The following is a 19,124-nucleotide window of genomic DNA, read 5'->3' on the forward strand; positions in this document are numbered from 1 at the left end:
CACATACACATGCATACACACACAGTATTTTTAGAAGGGAGACTTAAGCATGCCTGGCGTTTCTCAGTGTCCCCATCTACACAATTGTGTTACTGCTCTTATAGAGATACCTATGAGCCTCTGGCCACACTTCAGAATTTCTTCCAAAGCTACCTCACGGGCTATAACTAGCTCAGTGGTAGAGCATTTGCCTAGCAAGCACAAGACCCTAGGTGTGATTCCCATAGGAAGCTGAGGCAGGACTGTCTCGAGTCTAGCAGGACCCGTTGTGAACACTGCTCTTCACGGTCGTTCTCCGTGGTGCTGAAACCGACTCCCGCGCTTTGCTTTCTTATCAAGTGACCTGTACTGAAGACAGATGCCTAGCCGAAGCGGAGCCCACTCGTCTCAGAGAAGACAACTTTCTGTGGTTACAGCATCAGTTTAACTGTAGAAAACTTGGAAACTCCTAGTCCTTGCCTCAGAGAGCAAGCAAGGTGAAGGCCATTTTGCAACTTTTTTTTTTTTTAAATCGGGCTTTTCAAATACTATAACCACGAAAAAAAAAAATCACAAGAGGCCAGATTTTCAACATGACGCACATGTCATAGATCCTGTCACCTCCTATTTTAACGCTCATATTCCAGGAGTTAATCAGCCTTCACACTAATGTCTGTGAAATAAACCCAAAAATGTACCTTCTCATTGCTTCTATTTAAAATGTATTATCTTGGGGCTGGAGAGATGGCTCAGCGGTTAAGAGCACTGACTGCTCTTCCAGAGGTCATGAGTTCAATTCCCAGCAACCACATGGTGGCTCACAACCATCTATAATGTGATCTGATGTGCATTGTATACATAATAAATAAATAAATCTTAAAATGTATTATCTTACTAGGGGGATAATGAAGACTGCCACAAAACTGTAAAACATTTTGAGAACTATATTTATTTTATTGTATTTTGAGATGATAGGCATACGTATGTGAGTATATACTTTACTATGAAATGATGGGCATATATGTGTTCAGTTTGTACAGGGAAGTACAGTGCTCAAGGAGGCCGGAAAAGGCCATTAGATGCCCTGGAGCTGGGCTCACAGACAGTTTTGAGTCACTGGGAATTGTGCTGGGAATTGAACTCTGGTCCTCTAAAAGAATGCTATACACTCTTAACCACTGAGCCACCACCTCTCCTGCCCCTGACAACAATGCATTCCATGTCTTTTACACACTTACATACACCACTCAGAGTGGGTGAAATCTGGAGACAACTTGACTAGCTCCCTGGACTGTACCAACATGAAGTTCCTGGGTCTTTCTATTCCACTTTATTCATGCAGTGTGTTACCAGTGAGGAAAACTTTATGACGACACACAGGATCTCCTACCCTGTACTCGTCAGGGGTAACGCGCCTTGTGAAATGACAATGATTTCAAGATCATTGTAGTTGTTAGGCTTTACCAAGATATCCAAAGAGGACCGCAACACAGGTCAGGGGCAAGAGGCTTCTGGGACACCTCCACCCGCATCTACCTATTCCCTGCTGTCACAGATGCGAGGTTGGACTCGGGAAGGGTACACACGAATCCACACCGGTGCAGACACACACACAAAAAAAACCTGTGTACACCCACGAATACTCACTGGAACTGGATGGTCGCATGTTCAAGGTAGTAGATGTCAAAGAGCCAGCGTAAAAACACATTCAAACTAGAATGAAGAACAAAACCAGACCTTCAGTTACAGTGTCCATGTGTGCTGCAAGCCCAAGGCTCAAGTCCTCTGGCTTCCTACTTTGCATCCTCTCTCCTCAGTCTCCTGAGTCCCGGTGACTGCTAGTTACCAGACATCCTGCTTCCTTCATCATTCTTCCTGCTTCCTTCTTGCCTCCTCTTCCTCGTTTTCCTCCTCCTCCTCCTTTTTTATGGCGGGGGGGGGGGGGGCGAGACAGGGTTTCTCTATGTAGCTTTGGCTGTCCCGGAACTCACTATGTAGACCAGGCTGCCCTTGAACTCTACCTGCTTCTGCCTGCCAGAGTCCTGGGATTAAAGGCGTGCAATTCCACCACTCAGTTGCCCCCTTCCTTCTTAATGTCAGGTCATCCGTGTCCCTCACAGCTCAAGGCCACTTTCTGCAACAGATCTTTGCCAACTATCTCTCCAGGTGTTCTCTCTCTGATTTACACTGGCTGCATTCTTCCCCCTTCGGGCTTTCAGTCCCACTGGTAAGGAGGTCTTGTCTTCCAAACTGGGGCAAAATTCAGGGCTGACACTTTACAGTTTGCATATCTGGCATGAGCTATGCCTGTGACGGGCAGGGGACTGTCACTTGAGGAGACTTTCAGCAACCAGGAGAGGCCTGTGGCGTCTGAAAGGAGGTTTCAACTCTGGGCTGAGCCCGGCTGAGACAGGAAGAATTAAGTGAGAGTGAGGTACCTGGTCAGCCCCATGGAAGGCAGAATGACTACCATAAACACCAAGAAGATGTAGCATTTGTGCACTATGATCAGGTTCTGGCTCGATCTACAAGGAAATGAAGAGAAACATTTATCACTGTGTGAGACAAATAATCAAAGGTCCGAGGTGGGTGTGGTGGCGCACATCTTTAATCTTAGCAGTGGGGGAGGCAGAGGTAGGTGATCTCTGTGAGTTCAAGGCCAGCCTGATCTACATGGTGAGTTCCAGGACAGCCAGGGCTGTCTACATAGCGACTCTGTCCCAAAACAAACAAACAAACAACAAAGAGAGAGGAAAGAAATCTGGATGGACAGGAAAATTGCTCTGCAGAGTTCAGTCCAAGGCCCTTTTCACAGAGCACAGTGAGCTGTGCTGTATCTGGGAACAGCAGGAATGAACAGTATGATCAACTAGTAATGTCTGTCCTGGGCAGAGGAAGGAGATAAGGGCATGTCATGTATTTGACATCTCTGTATCAAAACCACATTACCCATGACACTCAAATCTGGAGAATGTCAACAATGAATATGAGGCTTGTCGTTGGCTACAGGCCAGGCCAGTAAGGATTTCCATTGGGTAACCCAAGGGCTTACCACCCGGTAACGTGGTAGAAAATACTTTTGGGATGCACTGCAGACATTAGGCCAAAGGTAGGCTGTGGCTAATAGAGTCTACCCAGCTACCTACCACCATAGAAATATCAGCATTCATAAACAGAAAAATCTCTTCAATTTGGAGACATTGGTGCCGTATGAGCCAGCTGTGTTCACATACATATATCAGATTGAGTGCCCGCACTCCTGCTGTGGCCTTGGCTGCTTGCCTTCTGAGTTTCCAGCATTCACACATACAGTTCTAGCCCCTCCATGCATGCTGGGGGCTGAGAGGACAGCCTCAGGAGGGCGTGGTTTGGGCCCCACTCCACTTAGCAGCCTCGTCACCCTAGGTCTCATTTCCAAGGCCAGACAACCCAGGGCTTCTGGTCTTCTGTGATGGTTTCAACTATCAAAATCATCCCTTGTCAGGTTTAAAACCCTTGGGCTAGACAGAAGGTCCAAGTGCTAGGCAGAAAGGAAAGGAGAAGAGACTAGGCAAAGAGCCGCCCAGGGAAGGAGAAGAGCACCCCTCCGACCTCACCTGGTCCAGTGGGCCTCCAGGAAGGCGGAGAAGTAGACCATCAGAGGCATAATCACTGTAAAGGCCCAGAGTAGTACAGAGGGGAAGAACTGGGTCACGACTGGGCTCTGGAAGGGCAGGGGGATAGAAGGACATGAGAGACATCAGCACAAGGCCCTTCCCACACAGGCTGCCATGGTTCCCCCCAGCCCCACCTCTCCCAGCCCAGTCAGGAACCGAGCATGCACTCCCTGAGGAGTCTACAGAGTGGGTGTGGCCTTCCTTAGGTGCCTTCCTGGCCAGAAGTCCACCTACCTGGAGGAGGCAGAGGCTCATACCCCAAAGTCAAATAAGTCCACAAGGGCTTCTATGGCCAGGTCGTGGAAGAGGCAGCCTGAGGTTTCTTTAGTGACTTTATCCTAAGGCAGCACCAGCCGTTGCGACTCACATTCCATGACTCAGGGACAACACTGCCTAAACTCTGATGTGTGAGTGTGGGGCAGTACGGGTGGGGTAAGGAAAGAGCAATGCCTCAGAGAGCGGTGAGGTGACCAGCATGTATATGGCCTGGGCCTCTTATCTATTTGTGACAGGAAGCAAAAGGGATATGGCCGTGGTGTGTGTGTGTGTGTGTGTGTGTGTGTGTGTGTGTGTGTGTGTGTGTGTGTGTGTATGTACATGTGTTTGTGTGCATATGTGTCTCTGTGTGTATGTCTGTTTATATTTGTGTGCATGTGTGTATGTACATGTATCTGTGTTTTTGTGCATATATGTCTCTCTGTGTATGCCTGTGTCTATGTGTATGTCTATGTGTGTTTGTGTCTCTGTATGTATGTCTGTATGTATGTATACATGCATGTGTCTATGTATGTCTCTCTCTGTGTATATTATGTATGCATATGTGTGTCTCTATGTATGTCTATGTGTATGTACACATGCATATGTATATATTTCTCTCTGTGTGTATGTACACATGTATAGGTCTATGTATGTCTCTCTCTCTGTGTATGTCTGTCTGTGTGTGTGTGTGTGTGTGTGTGTGTGTGTGTGTGTGTGTGTGTATTTCACTGAGAAAAGGCATGCTATGGGTGGAGAAGCTTTCTGGCTCATTAGAACACCATCAAGGGCACAGGATATGAAGAAATGGGCCAGTGCTTCCTTGACTTCCTTCTAAGTGGACGGCACTCTCTAATCTGAGGAAGTGCTTTGCCAGTGCCCAGGCTACAGGCGTCAGGAGGGGAAGGAGGCAGAGATAATGCTGAAGATCCCTCTTTCTCTCCAAGGGCTGTGTTAGGCCTCACCTTACTTTTCCATACCCTTTACTCTTACTAGGAACCAAGGGAGCTGGTGAGGACAGAACGGTTCACACCTGCTGTGTCCTCCAGGCCCCCAGCTGGCTCAGAGGGACCCAATCTAACAGACCTTATAAAGCCTACATTCATTGGACCACCCATCCTCGGCCTCTTCCAGGACCTACCTACAGCTCCTCCACTCTCCTTTTCCTCCCTGCCCTGAGATGGGCAACGCCCCACATCCTCCTATTTAGAACCCAGGATGCCCTGCCTGTGACATGACTCGCTCCCCACCATGCTGTTGTTATAAAAGTTCTAGAGCCCTGTCCCAGGAGGGCCCCAGACCTGGCCTGAGCAGAGGAGGCACCTGTAAATTCTCGATGGGGCGGGTGACGTTGTACATATCGATGGTGTTGATGATGATGGCGGGCGTGGTGAGAAAGAAGAAGAGGAAGAAGAGGAAGGTGTTGATCGCGATAAAGCGAGTCCACCAATTGAAACGGCGGATGGACAGGTGTTTCCTGGCAAGGGAGGGAGAGGAGGGGGCACATTTAGGCCAGATCTCAGTCCAGAGAGAGAGAGAGAGCAATACTTTTTCCTACATGGCAGCTGTGAGCCTGGTCCTGTGTGGGGTGGTCACTGAGCTTTTTCCTTGACATCATTTGTAAAGGCTCAGAATATGTCTTGAAGGTTAGAAAGACACAATGGTGAAAACTTTCCCCAAGGTTGGTCCCTTCCATGCATGTGGGGAAGGTGGGCATGCAGTGCAATAAAGCACATGGCAGAGGCCAGCAGAGTTTGGATGTTCTGAGTCTAGTCCCCATGGACTCTGTGTTGGCCAATAAAGTAGAGAGAGAGGAGGTCCTTCCTGTAGCCTTCCTCAATCTCAACGACAGAGAGGGGTACACAGAGGAGGCTTACCAGATGATGTCTTTGGGGTGAGGGGCATGAGAGACCCTCCAGTGGTAGTTCTTGACGACGGTCGTTACTGAGGACTGCTTGGGGTGCTTGCCACACAGGAGGTACCTGTAATCCTCATAGATGCTGCAGAGTTGGAACAAAGAAGAGACATAGGTCTGAGGTCTGAGGTAGGAGGAAAGTTTCAGAGACTCATAGAGCAGGGTCCTGGGGACACTGAGACAATCCCACTGTTGGGGTTACTTCTCTTCTTGGGGGTTCTCAAACCTTCGTTAGGTCACCTAGGACTTTAGGAATGGACAGTATCTGGAGGGAAAGTGGGAATTGGAGGTGTCTAGACTATCTAGGAAGAGGAGCGGGTCATGGAGTCCTCAGCTCCCACCCTTCTTAGCAGCACAGACGCTGCCCAATGCACAGATGAGCCTGTCCTTTGTGGGTACAGGAAGGGGCTAGCTTCAGCTCATGTCAGCACCATGACCCCAGACCCTGGAGTTCTTCCTGTGGCCCTGGATCCATGCTGTGGAGAGGAGAAGAATCTCAGTGGCACAGATTCCTAAATGAAAATGCCTTGGGATGCAACTGGACAGAGGTAAGTGCTGGTGCAAGAGCCCAGTCTTTGACCTGCTACTCACATGTTCTGCTGTAATGAAGGCTCAGGTCTTTGCCAACTGGTGATTTTTTTTTTTAAAAGAAATGAACAATCTTGTCTTGTATAAGGCTATTGCTTTATATAAAAAAATAATAGTAATAATAGTAATAAATTAATAAAATATATTTAAAAATAATGATGATGATGATGATGATGATGATGATGATGATGATAATAATAATAATAATAATAATAATAATAATAATAATAATAATAATAATAATAAATCTATACGTCCATTGACAACCCACTGGGGAGTGAACAGAGCAGAAATCAGTAACCAAACTGGAAGTATAATTTGAGAGTCCAGGCACGGTCACACCTTTTATCCCAGCACTCAGGAGGCAAAGACAGGCAGATCCCTGAGTTCAAGGCCAGCCTGATCTACAGTGGAAGTTCCAGGACAGCCAGGACTACACAGAGAACTTTTGTTTTGAAAAGAAAAGAAAAAAAAAGACAAGAGAAGAGAAAGAGAAGAGGAAAAAGAAAAAAGAAAAAAAGAATGATAGAAGGAAGGAAGGAAGGAAAAATAGTAGTAGTTTGAGGGGATGGAGAGATGGCTCAGTGATTAGGAACACTGGCTGCTCTTCCAGAGGACTCGGGTACAGTTCCCAGCACCCACAGGGCTGCTCACAATCCTATGTAACTCTGGCCCCAGGAGCTCTGGCCTCCATGAGCACCAGACATGCAAATGGTGCGCAGACATACACGCAGGCAAAACACCCATACACATAAAACAAAAATATTTTTAAAAAAAAAAGAAGTTTGAGGGTTTAAACAACTTGGAAAATTATGCACAATTGTTTATGACTAAAATATAGGCTTCCTTTTGTAGGGTTCAGTGGAAGAGGAGCAATCTACCCTGCATCCCTGCATTATAAGGTTCCCACCAGGGAGAGGAGGGCTCCACAATCCTTTAGAGACCAGTTCTGGAGTTCCCATACAGTTTTTGTTTTGTTTTGTTTTGGTACTAAAAATCCTTCTGGAACATTCTAAATGGAATGGAATTAATTCCTTGTTGGGATGAGATTGTTAAAGTCTGCGGGGAAGTCTATAGCAGAAGGGAAGGAGGTACAAAATGGCCTTCTCTTGGCTTTCTCACTGGCAGTAGGAGGGGGCGACGTGCAAGGAATGAGGAGAAATGGCTGCCATTCTTGGCAGGAGATCAGAGGCTATGCTGATACCACTGTACCAAAGTGAGGTCATATGAAGTGAGGCACCTTCCCAGAGGGCAGCTGAGGCTCACCAGCTGGGGAAATGGTACAGCCATGTTGGGACCAGCAAATGCAGAAGCTCCCAGAAAGGAGCAGAGAGAGCAGCCAGGAGAGAACACAGAAGCGGGGGAGGGTGTGTGTGTGTGGAGAGTTGCAGGGACGAGGATTAGGGTAAGAGAGTGGCATCTGCCCTTGCCCTCAGGCTGAGCGACATTCCCAGTTTGAGCTCTGGTCATCCAGTACCCACCGACTCACTGTCCTGGCATCCTGGAAGGTGACAAAGATCAGGTCGAGCCTCTTCAATGGGACACGCGTGAGCTCGGCGTTGAATTCGTCTGTCAGCTGCTCCTCCAGCTCGCTGTAGTACTGCTCCGCATCTACCTGGGGCAAGAGGAGGCCCTCAGAGCAGGAGAGGCCAGGACAGAGGCGGCCTGGCTGGGCCCCAGGGCTCTCATGCAGCAGCCTTTCACCCGGGGAACAGCTACCCGCTCACTCTGCAATTCACCCCTTGCCCTTGAGTCTGGGGACACCGAGGCCCAGTATGGTTAGTGGATGCTTCAGAGCCCCGGGTGAACTTCAGAAAGACAAAAGGACGAGCAGTTGTGTTGGAGGTTGGGGAATCTTCTTTTGGTCTGGCTGAAACAGGAGTCCAGGTGCCTGAGACTCCCCTCTAGCCACAGTGGCCAGGGGACAAGGTGGATTCCACTTCTTCAACTGTTTCTGCCCTGGAGGCTTTGAAAGCCTGGGGGCTTGGCTGCCTACCGCAGCCCGCCATGTCCTCTCTGGTCTATCTGGCTAGAACCAGAAGGCAGATAAGAGCAAGGCTCCATGGCTGCCCTGGATGGGAAGCCAAGGAAGGCGTTAACTCCTCTTAGGATGTGCAAAGGATAAAGGGTACAGGTGAGAGGGAAGCAGGAGCCAGGTTCTGGATGACTGGGCTAGACTGAATGGGCTGGAGATTTGGACTGAGGCTCCAGGACTCAGCCTAGAGCATAGCTCCCCACCGTTGTCCCGGTCAGGTACCTCCTTGAAGCAGGTCCAGCATTTGCAGAAGCACAGTCGGGAGCAGGGGTGGGTCTTGATCATCACCTTGCCAGTCTTCTTAGCCTTGGCCGTGTAGTAGAGCCTGCCCCGCATGGCATGGCGCCTGCCAGTGGGGGTCGGGGGAGCGGGCAGCAGAAGGAAAATATTCTGGGTCAGCGACGAACAGAGAAAGCACCATCCTGCCCTTGCACACCCCCAACCCCCAGATGTCAACAGGCCCCTCTGTGATCTCACCTTTGATCGTCCAAGTCAATCAGGTTCCTGGTGTCATAGCAGAAATGGACTCTGGTCACCACGCACCCAGGATAGGCCTCACTGCAGTCACAAACATAGATGCTGAACCAACCTCTGGGGCTGGGTTGAGTGGCCTCACTCCCTGCTCAACGTCACGGTCCACAGGGATGGGAGGCGCCACTGTCAGGGTTCTTGCCTCTCAGAATGGTGTCCATTCTTGGCCCTAAGGCTGAGCTGTCTTTGGGGTTTCAATCCTGGTCCTTTAACACACACAGCATCCTTTACGGATGATTCAGGACACTATGGACATGCTCCAAACTCTGGGAGCCTAGGAAGGAGCTGCTTTTGAGAGACAGGGAGCACCATCTCTGGTCCAGCACTTGGGGACACCAGAGGAGTCTGGAGACACTGTACCTGAGACAGCTGGGATGCAAGGGTCTCCCTGGGCTGAGTAGCTGAAGCCACAAGAAAAACTTAAATGGCTCCTCTTGCCTGTCACCCATGTCGAACAAGGGTTTCTAGGACACTGCTGCAGCCTTGGTGGTCCTCCTCATTCTGAGAGGCTGATCTGGAGCTGAGTCCAGAGAGGACCATCACCAGGTATGCCCCTAGCACCAGCGTTTTGTGTCAACTCACATTCATATGGGGGCCTGGAAGGGGACACTGGGAAGAGATGATGCTCGCCACAGCTCTCCCTCCCACTTACTGGAAGTGCTTGCTGATGATCTCTGGGTCCTGGATTTCAGTGGGCACGTAGGTGATCATCAGCGTCCTGGTGATCTGGAGTTGTGGGAGAGAAGGTTGTGCTTCCTCGAGAATGCTAAGTATGGGTTCTTAGAGGCCCGAGGCCGCTGGAGAGCAGGCTTTCTGCTCCCACTAGGCTGCCTGATTCCTAGAGCCTTCCTGCTAAGCAAGATGCTTGCTAGCAGCCTGTAGTCCTCTCAACCCAGCAAACCAGGCCTTAGTTACTCTCTGTGCTCCATCTGGGAACCCCTCCAGGCAGCTGAAGTCAGAATGGAAGAGCCAGGGCCAAGGTGAAGGACTACATCTTCCCTTCTAGAAAACGCCATGTGTGCCCACTTGCAGCTTGGTGCGGCCGCGTGCTGACTCCCAGTCTCCTTGAACTGCCTGCCTTTCCAGTATAAAAATCTCATGTTGCTAGAGAAATACCTAGTCCTCTAGGGGCCTGGAGCTGGGAGCAAGTGCAATGGGATGTTCCCTAGAGGCCCAGGTGTTTAAACACCTAATGCCACAGGAAAACGAGAGAGACTTGGAGAGGAGAGTTAGTGAGTGGTCGTAGATAGCTGGCAGAGTGCCCTCACAGGACATCATGGCATGTCAACCCCTCCTCTTTGTCTCTGTTTCCCTGTCACCTTAAGGGACAGGTGTCTCCTGTCACCAGCTTCTACCATGAGGGATTGTCTCATCACAGGCCCTAAAGCAATGGCACCTACTGAGTACGTAATAAAACCAAAAACTGTGAGGCAGAAAGGAAAAAAGAAGAAAAGCACACCTTTCATCTTTTTAGGTTGATTCCCCCCAGGAACATTGGTATAGCGATGGAAAGCTAATATAGCGAGATTGAGGGGAGGGTGGGTCACATCCTGATCCATCAGTTTCAAGATGCGAGTCTGAGACACTATCTGGAGACCACAGGTAAAGCTGCTACAGCTTGATGTCCCAGCCTCTGTACCTGGCTGGCTGAAGTGCTTGGGGGCGGCTTCAGAGTGTGTGAGTTTCATCACTCGGGGTAGATGAAAGTGGATCTGTTCCAGATTGGGTGGGCTCAAAGAAGTAGGTCCTGCTCTACTGCGAGTGATGGGCTAAGGATGAAGCCATGGGTGCTCATTGCCATGGGTGCCCTTCCACACGGAGCACAGACAACTCAAAGGCCGTATCCTGCCCACCCATGGCCCCTCAGCATCGAGCTCTGCACACCGGAGCCTACGGTGTACCTCAACAGTGAGAATGCCTTGAAGATCAAGTGATGAAGACTTGGGGCTGTGGAGATGGGCTGAATGCGTTAAGAACATTTGTTGCCCACGATTGAGGACCTGAGTTCAAATTCCTAGTACCTATGTAAAAGGCCAGGCATGGCCAAGTCTGCCTGTAACCTCAGCACTGTGGAAGTCAGAGACAGGAGGCTCATTGGGGCTTCTTGGCAGCAAGCCTAGCTCCGGGTTCAGCGAGAGAGCTTGTCTCAGGGGAATAAGGTGGAGAGTGAGAGAGTGCAGGACATCTGATGTTCTGTTTTGGACTCTGTGTGAGCAAGTATACATACACATGAACATATATGGTAAACATAACACACACCACACACACACACACACACACACACACACACACACACACACACACTTAAAAACTAAAAAAGAAACAAGAAAATAGAAAGGAGAGACGACGTCCCCAAGTGCAGCCCTCAGCCAGGGAGTTGGACCAAGGTGAGAATTAACCCCAACTGCTCACGCCTCTCAGCTGAGAATATTCTAGGGCCACACATTCTAACGCAGCTCCCAGAGTTCCTAGGGCAGCAGAGGGAGCGGGTGGGAGGCAGCCATGAACAGCTACTTAACCAACCAGTGTGAGGGGCTTTCATGGCTTAGCAAGTGAAACACTAGGGCAGGGGAAGTAGAGGGAAGCGCACGCAGGGGTAGGGCAAACTGGGGGGGAGGGGCTTGCTTCCCCGGAGGGGCAGACCCTCTACTTCCGTGAGGCAAGATGGTGCTTTTGAGAAGCTGAGGAGAGGGAGGATCTTCCATGCACTCACCTTGAGGTTCTTCTTTGGCACAAATCCCAAGCAGTGATGACCCATGAGCGCGAAGTTCATGAGGAAGTACAAGAAGGCAAAGAGGCTATGCAGCCACAGGAACTTACTCCTGCCAGGAGGAGAGCACAGCACAAGATTCGTAAATGCTGCAGACCCCTGGAGCCCCACAGTGCTGCTATGCTTTACGTTGTCTCACTATCCCCAGGCGTCCCTCCCACTGTCAAGACTCAATCCCTCATGGTGGTTCCCTGACCACACCCTTCACCCCTAGGGAAAGGAGGGCCAGAGCAGTTCACCTGCCTAAGGTTACTGGGAGAGGAGCCAGAGCTGCCCACGGACATGCGTAGCCACTCCCCACCTCACAGATGTCCAGTAGGCTGAGCGAGGAAATACCGCCTCATAGGCGGAGGGAAGAGGGCCAGGCAATCTCACTTCCTTGGAGTAGAAGACTGGTGGCCACTGGGTTCTGTTTTCCACCCTGCCTTGCAGTTCACAGGATGCTGCCTCAAGGTATCTGGTCAGAATTGCTCTTTGGAAGCTTGAGGAGAGCAAGCTGGGCCTGTCTACTCCTTGTGACTCAGTGCCTGACCCGCCACAGGCCTCTGCCCATCTAAATAGATGCTTAGCCGCTCAAATTCTGCATGGCGCAAGGGCAGGTTCCTTACAGAGTATTTTGGCACTGTTCAGGGTGGAGCCGTGTACACTGATGGCCCTTTACTTCCTTTCTGGGAAGGGACACCAGGTACCCCAGAATGACTGGCTCAGGAGGTGCTGGTGGCTGTGCTCCTGTTGGTAACACTAGGGTGGGCGGAGCTGGCTGGTGGAGGAGGGGAGAGTGTCCCATCGCTGCCTTCTGCCGATCAGAGAGCTATAGCAACACTAGTCTGTTCTGAGGCCTAAGGTCGGGTGGGGAGAGGAGGGAGGTGGGAGGCAGGTGGAGACAGGGAGAGATGGATCCCCCTCACACCTCAGGGTAGTACTGCTTCTGAAGTGGCCAAGCCACTTAGTGAGCCTCAGTCTAGGCAGGCAAGGCCACATCTGGCTCAGCTCCGGTTGATGTGGCTACCGAGCAGGTAGGCTGGCTCCTGGCCTGAGCACGGGAGGGAACTCAGAAGACCATGTCCTAGGATATTTCCCACGCTTGAGGACTGGATCTGGGCCAAGGCTCTGCTTTCCCCAGATGCAGAGTCAGTAGATGGCAGCACTGAGGCCTGAACCGTCCTCTGGTTCTTTTGTCCTGCTGGGGCTACCAGAAGTACAGACTGGCAGGCCTGTGATTCACTCCATTATTTGAGGGCTGATTTGAAGCCCAGGTTGTCAAGGATGCTGCATCTTAAGTATCCCCGACTCCTGCCCTGCTGCAGGGCCTTCTCAGGAGCAGATACACTAAGTGTGCTGGCTAATTTTATCTCAGTTTGACACAAGCCAGAGTCATCAGAGAGGAAGGAGCCTCAGTTGAGAAAAATGCCCCCATGAGATCCAGCTGTAAAGCATTTTCTCAATTAGTGACAAATGGGGAAGGCCGAACCCATGGTGGGTGTTGCCATCCCTGGGCTGGTGCTCCTGGGTTCTATAAGAAAGCAGCCGAGTAAGCCATGTGAAGCAAGCCAGTAAGCAGCACCCCTCCATGGCCTCTGCATCAGCTCCTGCCTCCAGGTGCCAGTCCTGTTTTGAGTTTCTGTCCTGACTTCCTTCAGTGACAGACTACAATGTGGAAGTATAAAGCCAAATAAACCCTTTCTTCCCCAACTTGCTTTTTTGGTCGTGGTGTTTCATCGAAACAGTAGTAACCCAAACCAAGACACTAACGCAAATAGGACCACTTCTCCAGTCACCAGGGACGGCCAGTGTAAGTTGTTCCCCTCATGAAAGATGGTGAAACTAAGGCATTCAACGTCCTGCCCCATCAGGAGAATGCAGCTTCTGGCATCCCACTCAGGACCTGGATTCCACAGAAGCCAGGCTTGCTCCTCAGCACAGAGCTGCTCATCCTGGGCACCAACAAACCGGCACCAACACTTCTTCCCCACTAGGGCCCAACCAGTAGAACGGGAGCGAAGATCAGGTACCTACTCTGTGGAGACATTGACAATGGTGGTCCGGCCGAAGTGGCTATTCCAGTCTGAAAGAGAGAAGAACAGGCCAACCTTGATCCTGGCCTCTACACAGCTGGGGGCAATGGCGGGGACAGAATTCGAGGTTCCTGAACACATGCCAAGTGTCTAGAGAGGCTTGTCGACATCTGCCTCTCCTTCTGGCTCCCCAGACTTGTTCCCCAGCTTCCAGAAAAAGCACCGTTCCTCCTGGGTGGTGCCGACTTGGGCTCTCTCATCACCCATGAGACCAAGTTTCTGGGAAATCCCCCAGAGCATGACCGGCATGGAGCAGCCCACCCAGCAAACCAGCTCCGAGGGAACCAGCTGGCTGTGTTGCCACCGTCAGGCTGACGGCATTAGCAATGCTGGCCACAATCCCAACACGAAGCCTAAACTCCAGGAAATGGGATGTTTTTGTATTCAAACCAAGAAGCTCCTTCTGGCCGTGTGTATTAGTCGGCCTGTTGAGGCAGCTCCAGGCTTCCTAGAACATCTGAAACGCCTGCATTATGCTATTGCTGCCACAGCACCACAGCTAAGCACCATCGCCGATGCTTAGAAGGAGACTCTGGAATATCGGGAACACTCCATCTGGTGCTGCGGTCCAGGGCATGCTCAAAAATGCTACAGTGGATTCATTCAGATCTACATCTGGCGGAGGAGAAACGTGGAAAACCCGAGGGATGGGTAAAACTGGCTGCTACCTGGAGGAACCCCCTGGACACCAGCCTTCCCACAGCTCTGTCCCTACCACAGTCCTAAGAAAGATACATGCACTGTTCCCCCGAGCTCCCACAGAGCTGGTTAGCTTGGGAGAAGGCACCTTTGTGGAAGTAAATGTGGGCAAACGCCGTGGAGCCAGGACAATTCTATCTCAGGAGCCAAGCCCTCACTCATAATGCTGTGCCGTTACAGTGAGTATGGGCAGAAGTTTTACCGGATGAATTGTGCACGTACAGAGAGCTGTGTCCACCAGGGACACACATCCTCCGTCTGGCACAGGGACATTTATAGGCAGTTCTAGGCTGAGCAATGAGCTTGTGCTCTCTCGGAGCCTGGATCAAACAAAGCTATATAGGCTCCAGACTGCACATGGAGGGGCCGCAGTATGGTTTGCCTAAGGCCACATGGCAACTGCCCTCCAGAAAAAGAACTAAAAGCCAGATTTCTAGACCCATGGGGCTCCAAGCTTTTCCCAGCTTACCAAGCTTTGGGTGGCTCAAGGCCAACAGCCTGCTGAGTACTGCTTACCCAGAACAGCTCCAATGTAGTTAACAGGCAAAATGATGCCCAGGGAGGGGATGCAGAGGATGAGCACAAAGATGATGAGGTGATACTGAAACATGATGTAGATGCGCGCGTCATCCCCACACCTGCTGATCAGGTCGCGGTCCCTACAAGAGACAAAAACAAGAGCATCCCTCAGGTACCAGAGTGACCACTGCCTGCATTGGGTTAGGTAGAGGGAACAGTGGGACGATGGCCACCTTATCCCTAAGTTTTAATCTTGGGGAGGATATTGTCCTTCTTCTTAGACTCTAGGGTGTGCATGGAGAGCATGTGAGCGAACACAGGTACATCAGGGAGAAGCTCGGCTCTAAGCACACTCAGGAACCCAGAGCCCTGTGAGCTCAAGTCAGCCCTCTAGCCTTTCCGCAAACATTCTGGGCCTGTCACGCTGCTGGCAATGAACAAAACACTACTGATGACTTGGATGTGTCCCTTCAAAAAAGTCCTTTTTTTTTTTTTTAAATTCAGTTCCTTCAACTCAAAGGCAATACCTGAAAAGCCAGATAACACTCCACACTGCCAGGCTGGCCAAAGGGAAAAAGTAAAGAGTAGCCAAGTGCAAGTGAGGGCAAGGGTGCTTTCCTCCATGGAAATTGAGTACATATACACTGGCCAGACCCAGTGGCGAACAGCTGGCCTCAGCTACTGAAAGCGAAAGCATGCACACTCTATGACCTAGCAATTTCACTCTTAGGCGACATCAAGCAAAGATATAACACACTTATCAGGAGATACAGGTAACAATCTATAGATGCATGGTTTTATAACTCCCCTACCTGTCTGGATATGATGTCAGTGCACAGTGGGAGGTGTTTCCTTGTCATCTCAGCGGTTAGGAGGTAGAGGCAGAAGGGTTAGGAGTTCATGGCTATCCTAAGTGACATAGTGAGTTTCAGGCCAACCCGAGCTACGTGAAACCATGCCTCAAAAATAAACAGCAAGGGCTAGAGAGAATGGCTGAGCAGTTAAGAGTACTGGCTGCTTTTCCAGAGGACCAGGGTTCAATCCCCAGCACTCACACGGCAACTTGTAACTGTCTGTAATTCCAGTTCCAATTCCAGTTCCAAGGGATCTGGCACCCTCATACAGACATACACGGAGGCAAAACACCACATAAAAATAAATATTTTTTTTTTTAAAAAGCAAAAGGATAAAAGCAACAAATACTTGTAGAAAAGTTGGAAAATATAAAGGGGAAATTTTCTATAATCTCATTAAATCTGATTTTTAAAGATTCATTCATTGTGCGTGGGTGTGGGTGTGCAAGCCTACATGAGTTGATGTATACCATGTGTGTCATGTGCGTGCAGATGTCCGTGGAAGCCAGAGGGTGTCGGGTCCCCGAAAACTAGAGTTTGATGTTGATGCTGGAACCAAACCGGAGTCCTCTACAAAACTGAAGGCTTTCTAGTGTTTAATTAAGAAATTTGAAGAATTTCCCTTTGTTTCTTGTGCAAGTTTTTTCTCAGTGACAGTTAAGGTCGTGATGGAGTTTGGTACCCACCATGAGGAATAAAGAGGGTGGAACTTGATAATACTGTTATTTGTAGGGCCTATAGGTGACCAGGTAAGAGTCTTAGGGTATAAAACCCATGGTAAAAGAGATCACAATATACATACGTGTGGGTAGATAGGGGCATGAACTCCTGCACACGTGCAAACACGCTCACAACCATGTAATCTCCTCATTCATCTTCCACACCTACCACCTTCTAGGTAGGCTCGCTGGTTACATCCACCTTCAAACATCCTGGCTTGAGGAACATTCTAGAACACCCAGTGCAGGATTCAGATTTTTCAAACATTATGACAAGAAGCACATCTTTGAGGATTTCAACATCTCAACTCAGAGACTTATTAGAGTTCCTGATTTTTCTATCTGTGAGTAGTTAAAAGATGTCCTTGGCCTGGACTCGAGAATTAAGTCCCAAGGACCGGGGCTTTTGAAAATTGGGGAGAAAGCATTGGAGAATGGGGGTGTGTCCGCCTGCGGGCTTGGGATGCCAGATCTGACCGTGTGAAAGGAAAGCATGTCTGAACTGTGCGTACAGTGGTGGAGGGGGAGTACCTCCTGACAGACAGACAGACAGACAGACAGACAGACAGACAGACAGAGCAGAGGGCTGGACTGGACAGGGCTAACAAGATTGTCCTTCCTGGGTCAGGAATCCTGCCTCCAGGATTCTTCTTCCCATCATTCTATTACTCCCAGAACGCGCTTCCTGTCTGCTTTGATTTCTTCCCTTCCTTCCATTAGTCTTGAAGACTTGCTGCTTCCAATGTCCTCCTCTCTTCTGACACCCTCCTCTCTCTAACACTCACCCACATCTTCCCCTTTAAACTCCAGCCAGGCCCAAGCGTGTGTAGGCTGCTGCAAAATAAACCAAACAACTCCCTCAAGCATCCCCGCAATCCCGTTTTCCTTCAGGGTCTCTCTAACAGCTCACTTCTCTCCTCCCACACATCTCCTGGAAAGGAAGCCCTGCTCTCACTTCCACACCTTGACCATCTGCTTATCCTAGAAATGCCTCCTCAAGAAAGACCCAGATCCCTGAGGTCCACATCCTCTGAAGGTTGCCAGCCATGCCTGCGTGGACTTGTGTGATCTCAAACCCTAGAAGAGGCCCCTCTCTCTTCCTTTCCCAGTGAGGCTGCCCTGGGGCCTTGGCTGATCCTGCCCCTTGGGTGACCCATCTGTTCCTGTCACTTCAACTTTAGTCTCTAAGCATCCATTTGTCAGGTCTGAATCCTCTGCTCTGACTCACCTCCTAAGCTTTAATGCTGCTGCTGGTCAACAGCTGGCTGCTCACCTCACATGTTTGCCTGAGCCACGTGCCAACATTTTACGTTTCCTCTCCCACCCTTTTCTGCTATTCTCCACAGAAGCAAGACCTCTAAATTTTCCTTTAAAAGCAGCCTATGGGGGTTGGAAAGATGACTTAGAGGTTAAGAGCACTGATTGCTCTTCCAGAGGACCTGGGTTTGATTCCCAGCAGCCACATGGCAGCTCAAACCATCTGTAGCTCATGCATGTGGTACACACACACAAACACACACACACACACACACATATGAAAAATAGTAAATATACAATAAATACGTAAAACAAAACAAAAAGACTTGGCATTTTAAGCTGGGTGTGGTGGCGCTTGCCTTTAATCCCAGCATTTAGGAGGCAGAGATAGGAGGGTCTCTGTGAATTTGAGGCCAGATTGGTATACATAATTAGTACCAAAACATGTAGGGCTATGTAGAGAGATCCTGGAAGAGAGAGAGAGAGAGAGAGAGAGAGAGAGAGAGAGAGAGAGACAGAGAGACAGAGAGAGACAGAGACAGAGACAGAGACAGAGACAGAGACAGAAAGAGACAGAGAGACAGAGAGACAGAGACAGAGACGGAGACAGAAAGAGAGACAGAGAGAGAGAGAGACAGAGACGGAGACAGAGACACAGAGAGAGACAGAGATAGAAAAAGAGAGAGAGTGTGTGTTTAAGATAGGTGTAGTGGTACACGCCTTTAATCTCAGCACTTGGAAGGCAAAGCAGAGGCAAGAGGATCTCTGTGAGTTTAAGGCCCACTTGGTGAGATCTACATAGTGAGTTCCAGAACAGCCAGGGCTATGCAGAGAGACCCTGCCATGGCCTCCTGACTGTTGCCCTGTGATTCCTACACACACACACACACACACACACACACACACACACACACACACACACAAACACACACAGTTGCCCTGCCCACTGCTCTAATCCAGGTCACAGGCACCTCTTACCTGCACCACTGGACGAGCATCCATAGCTACTCGCCTTGCTGTGGACTTTGTCAGCTACTGTCCACCCCTCATTCCTGCCTGTGGATCAAATCCCAGTAGTCTCCATGTGGCAGGCCCAGTCCCTTTTGTGTTTTCTCACTTCACCGTGTAGCCTTGCTTCTAGCTATCCCAGAAGAGTCTCCACTTCTGGACACTCTACTCAGCTCCCAACCTTGCTCACACCACCCTCTCGTCTGACGTGTGACTCAGGTTTACTCTTTTGAGCTCCATAGTTACTTCTTTTCATTTTCTGTC

General features: G+C 49.9%; 1 protein-coding gene across 8 annotated transcripts in view; it reads right to left on the reverse strand.

Moving 5' to 3' along the window:
- The window catches only part of TMEM63C (transmembrane protein 63C), a 71,748-nt gene that overhangs the window by 9,978 nt on the left and 42,646 nt on the right, over positions 1-19,124 (reverse strand). For 7 of the 8 annotated variants that reach the window (XR_014781210.1, XM_084792687.1, XM_084792688.1 and 4 more), the window contains 12 exons: positions 15,020-15,162; positions 13,746-13,794; positions 11,673-11,781; positions 9,612-9,685; positions 8,906-8,986; positions 8,651-8,774; positions 7,875-8,008; positions 5,768-5,890; positions 5,214-5,367; positions 3,576-3,682; positions 2,418-2,504; positions 1,627-1,692 (listed from right to left, as the gene is read on the reverse strand). Coding sequence is in view for 7 of the 8 variants with exons in the window: in XM_084792687.1 (XP_084648813.1) it covers positions 1,627-1,692; positions 2,418-2,504; positions 3,576-3,682; positions 5,214-5,367; positions 5,768-5,890; positions 7,875-8,008; positions 8,651-8,774; positions 8,906-8,986; positions 9,612-9,685; positions 11,673-11,781; positions 13,746-13,794; positions 15,020-15,162 (1,251 nt within the window). In the remaining variant the exon portion in view is untranslated. Of the gene's footprint in view, positions 1-1,626; positions 1,693-2,417; positions 2,505-3,575; positions 3,683-5,213; positions 5,368-5,767; positions 5,891-7,874; positions 8,009-8,650; positions 8,775-8,905; positions 8,987-9,611; positions 9,686-11,672; positions 11,782-13,741; positions 13,795-15,019; positions 15,163-19,124 lie in introns of all 8 variants that reach the window. The other variant, XM_084792692.1, reaches the window with a different exon arrangement.

This window comes from Acomys minous (assembly GCF_964271855.1).
Source record: "Acomys minous genome assembly, chromosome: 8".
Lineage (NCBI taxonomy): Eukaryota > Metazoa > Chordata > Mammalia > Rodentia > Muridae > Acomys > Acomys minous.